We start from the raw sequence: 4459 nt of genomic DNA, 5'->3' as shown, positions 1-4459 counted from the left end.
TGGTGGCTTCATAGAATGAGTTTGGGAGTATTCCCTCCTTTTCAGTCTTCTGGAAGAGTTTGAGAAGGACTGGTATGAGTTCTTCTTTGTATGTTTAGTAGAATTCCCCCGTGAAGCCGTCTGGTCCTGGACTTTTATTTGTAGGGTGGTTTTTTATTGCTATTTCGATTTCATTTCTAGTGATCGATTTGTTCAAGTGGTCAGTTTCTTCTTTTTTTTAAATATTTTTTTTTTAGATATTTGAAATACAACTTTATTCTGATTCTAAATGAAAAGGAATGAGAATGACAGTAATAAACAAGATTTCACCACTGAATATTGTGATGTGACTGTAGCAGTCTTATATTTGAAACTCAGGGAGGAAACAACTGCGTTCGAAAACAGCTAAATATGCTGGTCCAAAAAAATGAAGCTTGTTTTTTTTTTTAACTGCCACATTCACTCCGAAGCCCATTCATCTCCTTCAGCATCCCAAAGATTAAGCACATGTTCTGCTTAGCTATATAATAAAGTGGCAAACACGCTGCACCACTGACATCACAGGACAGTTGCCTATAAAACTAGACTTCTGACACTGGGCTCCAGCTTCACTTTCTCACAGGTCATCATCTTCATCCGGGAGAGCAGTTGTCTGCACAACCTCTAGATCGTGCTCATACTGTGCAGCCAGGGCTGGGTCCATGACCACCTCTGGCAGGGCCAGAGCAGGCATGGCGACGAACTCCAAGTTCGGCTCTCCGACCAGTTTTCTAGCAAGCCAGAGGAAGAGCTTTTCAAAGTTGTAGTTACTTTTGGCAGAAATGTCATAGTACTGAAGATTCTTCTTTTGGTGAAAGACAATTGACTTTGCCTTAAATTTTCTGTCCTTTATATCCACTTTGTTGCCGCACAACACAATGGGGATGTTTTCACACACTCGCACCAGGTCTCTATGCCAGTTCGGTACATTCTTGTAAGTAACTCTCGATGTTACATCAAACATTATAATGGCACACGGAGCTTGGATATAATAGCTGTCTCTCAGTCCACCAAATTTCTCCTGACCAGCTGTGTCCCATACGTTGAACTTAATAGGCCCTCTGTTGGTATGGAACACAAGGGGATGGACCTCAACAGCCAAGGTAGGCACATACTTCTTCTCAAATTCACCAGTCAGATGATGTTTCACGAATGTAGTTTTTCCAGTGCCACCATCTCCCACCAATACAAGTTTGAACTGAACTTGAGGTTCTCCTTGGGCAGCCATCGGGATGTTATGCAGCACGGGTCCCAGCGCTGGTGCACAGCCTCCGCGGTCGGGGAGGAAGGAGAGCTCGCGGCCCAGAGCCCTGGACCCCGCAAAGCTGACTCCTCACTGCCACGGCCTCTGGGACACCCCAGCCGCCAGCCCCGCGGCCCCCGCCCCAGCACCTCTACCTTCCAGTTTCTTCTTGATTCAGTCTTGGTGGACTGTATGTTTCCAGAAACTTGTCCATCTCCTCTAGTTTATCCAGTTTGGTTCCATTTAGCTTTTCATAATATTCCCGTATGATATTCTGTATTTCTATTTTATTTGTTGTAATTTCTTCATTTTCCTTTCTTACTTTGGTAATTTGTGCTCTCTCTTTTTTCTTCTTTGTGAGTTTGGCCAGAGGTTTGTCGATTTTATTTACTTTTTCAAAAAACCAGCTTTTGGTTTGATTGATTTTTTTCTGTGTTTTTTTAAAATCTCTATTGTATTTATTTCCTCCCTGATCTTTATAATTTCCTTCCTTCTGCTGCCTTGTGGGGTTTTTGTTCTTCTTTTTCTAGTTCTTTTAGTTGGTGGGTTAAATTGTTTATTTGAGATTGTTCTTCTTGTTTGAGGAAGGCCTGTATAGCTATAAACTTCCCTCTTAGCATGGCCTTTGCTGTGTCCCATAAGTTTTGTGTGGTTGTGCTTTCATTTTCATTTGTCTCAAGGTATTTTTTAATCAGCTTTGATTTCTTCATTGACCCATTGGTTTTTTAATAGCGTATTGATTAATCTCCATGCTTTCCTTTTTTTCTTCTTTGTTTCTCTGTTGTTGGTTTCTAGTTTCATGGCATTGTGGTCAGTAAAGATGCTTGAGATAATTTCTATCTTCTTAAAATCGCTGAGGTTTCTTTTGTTCTCAAGTACATAATCAATCCTAGAAAATGTTCCATGTGCACTTGAAAAGAATGTATATCGTATTTTTGATGGGTGTAATGCTCTGAAAATATCCACGAAATCTAATTTTTCTATTGTATTATTTAGTTTCTCTGTTGCTTTATTTATTTTCTATCTGGAAGATCTGTCTAGTGTTGTTAATGTGGTGTTAAAATCTCCAACTATGATTGTATTCCCATCAATATCCCCCTTTATCTCTGTTAGTAATTGTTTTATGTATTTAGGTGCTCCTATATTGGGTGCATATATATTAACAAGTGTAATATCCTCATCTTTTATCACTCCTTTAATCATTAAAAAATGTCCTTCTTTATCTTTCTTTATGACCTTTGCTTTAAAGTCTATTTTGTCTGAAATCAGTACTGCTACACCTGCTTTTTTGGCTTTTCCATTTGCATGGAATATCCTTTTCCATCCTTTCACTCTCAATCTATATGTGTCCTTCTCCCTAAAGTGGGTCTCTTGTATGCAGCATATTGAAGGTTCTTGCTTTATTATCCAGTCTGCCACTCTATGTCTTTTGACTGGAGCATTTAGTCCATTAATATTTACAGTAATTAATGACAGATGTGTTTTTTATTCCCATTTTGAACTTATCTTTGCAGTTGATTTGGTATTTCCTCTTTGTTCCTTTCTTCTTCCTTTTGTGGTTTGGAAATTTTCCTCTGTATTATCTTGGATTTTATTTAGTTTTTGTGACTCCCTTGTAAGTTTTTGGCTTGTGGTTACCCTTTTTTGTAACTCTATTAACCTATTACTATAACTGTTTGTACTAAACAGATAGTAATGTAATCTCAAACTCATCCTACCAAAAACACAAAATTTAATATAGAAAGAAAAAAAAAATACTCTGTATTTTCTTGCTTCCTTCTTCCACTCTTAATGATTTAGATGTCTTCTTTTACAATTTTGTGTTTATTCTATTTGGAATTCATGGCAGTTATCACCTTTCCAGTTATGAGTTTCTCATTTTTGTAGCATCCTGCTTCTTTTCTATTTAGACTAGACCTGTCAATATTTCTTTTAGCATGGGTTTAGTGTTGCTAAACTCTTTTAGTGTTTGCTTGCCTGTGAAGTTCTTTATCTCTCCTTCTATTCTAATGAATAGCCTTGCTGGATGGAGTATCCTAGGCTGCATCTTTTTTCATTCAGGACTTTGAATATATCTTGCCACTCCCTTCTGGCCTGTAGTGTTTGTGTAGAGAAATCAGCTGAGAGCCTTATGGGGGTTCCCTTGTAACTCACTCTTTGCTTTTCTCTTGCTTCCTTTGAGGTCATTTCTTTGTCCTTGACTCTGGCTATCTTGATTATGATATGTCTTGGTGTGGGTCTGTTTGGATTCTTCCTGTTTGGGGCCCTTTGAACTTCCTGTACTTGGATATCTGATTCCTTCTTTAAGTTTGGGAAGTTTTCAGTCATGATTTCTTCCAATACCTTTTCAATCCCCTTTGATCTCTCTTCCCCTTCTGGGATCCATATTATGCGAAGATTGGCATGCTTTATATTATCCCATAGGTCCCTTATGTTGCTTTCATTTGTTTTTATTTGTTTATCTTGCAGTTGTTCTGATTGGGTGCTTTCTGTTGTCCTGTCTTCTAGGTGACTAATTCGTTCCTCTGCATTATCTCTTTGCACAGCCTTTAGATCCGTTCTTATCTCAGCCAAAGAGTTTACCAGTTCTACTTGGCTCTACTTTATAGCCTCGATTTCATTTTTGACATATTTTATATCTCTAAACACTATTACTTTTAGTACCTTCAATACTTTGATCATTCCGTTTTTGAAATCTTGATCTAGTAGGCTATCGATGTCTATTTCATTGATCGTTCTTTTAGGGAATTTCTCTTGTTCTTTTAATTGGGAATGGTTTCTCTGCTTCTTCATCTTGCTCATATCTCTCTGGCACTGTGGCTTATGGAGTATCAGTTATCTATTGTGGTCCTTAAAGGAATTTATTTATTTATGTATCGAATGCCTATGTAGGAATAAAACAGATTTTTCGCATCTTTGTCTTTTGAAGAGGACAGTGTTCTGTCGGAGTTCTGCAGGTGCTCTGATTGGCTGAGTGGGTCCGTGGATGTGAGTCTTGGTGTATCTGTGGGAGAGGGTGAGCTGTGAGCGTCCTACTACTCCGCCATCTTGGCCTCCTTAATTCATAGCATATTAAAGAGTGAGATTGACCAGGCAGTAAAATTCCACGGAATGTCACAGGATATCACCTTACTGCAACAAGGATCTGAAAACTTATGTCAGATAGTTGATGTTCTTTTAATGTCTATGAACAAAAGT

General features: G+C 38.4%; 1 protein-coding gene across 1 annotated transcript; it reads right to left on the bottom strand.

The window, feature by feature from the left end:
* Positions 1 to 238: 238 nt before the first annotated feature.
* Positions 239 to 1454, bottom strand: LOC102512964 (GTP-binding nuclear protein Ran). The gene has a single exon (XM_032477590.1). It carries the CDS (start codon positions 1244 to 1246, stop codon positions 596 to 598), a length of 651 nt encoding a protein of 216 aa, XP_032333481.1. The 5' UTR covers positions 1247 to 1454; the 3' UTR covers positions 239 to 595.
* Between the last annotated feature and the right edge of the window lie 3005 nt (positions 1455 to 4459).

Source organism: Camelus ferus, chromosome 4, assembly GCF_009834535.1.
Source record: "Camelus ferus isolate YT-003-E chromosome 4, BCGSAC_Cfer_1.0, whole genome shotgun sequence".
In the NCBI taxonomy this organism is placed as follows: domain Eukaryota; kingdom Metazoa; phylum Chordata; class Mammalia; order Artiodactyla; family Camelidae; genus Camelus; species Camelus ferus.
The sequence above is the reverse complement of the archived record's forward strand: the minus strand, read 5'-3'. Positions and strand labels throughout refer to the sequence as shown.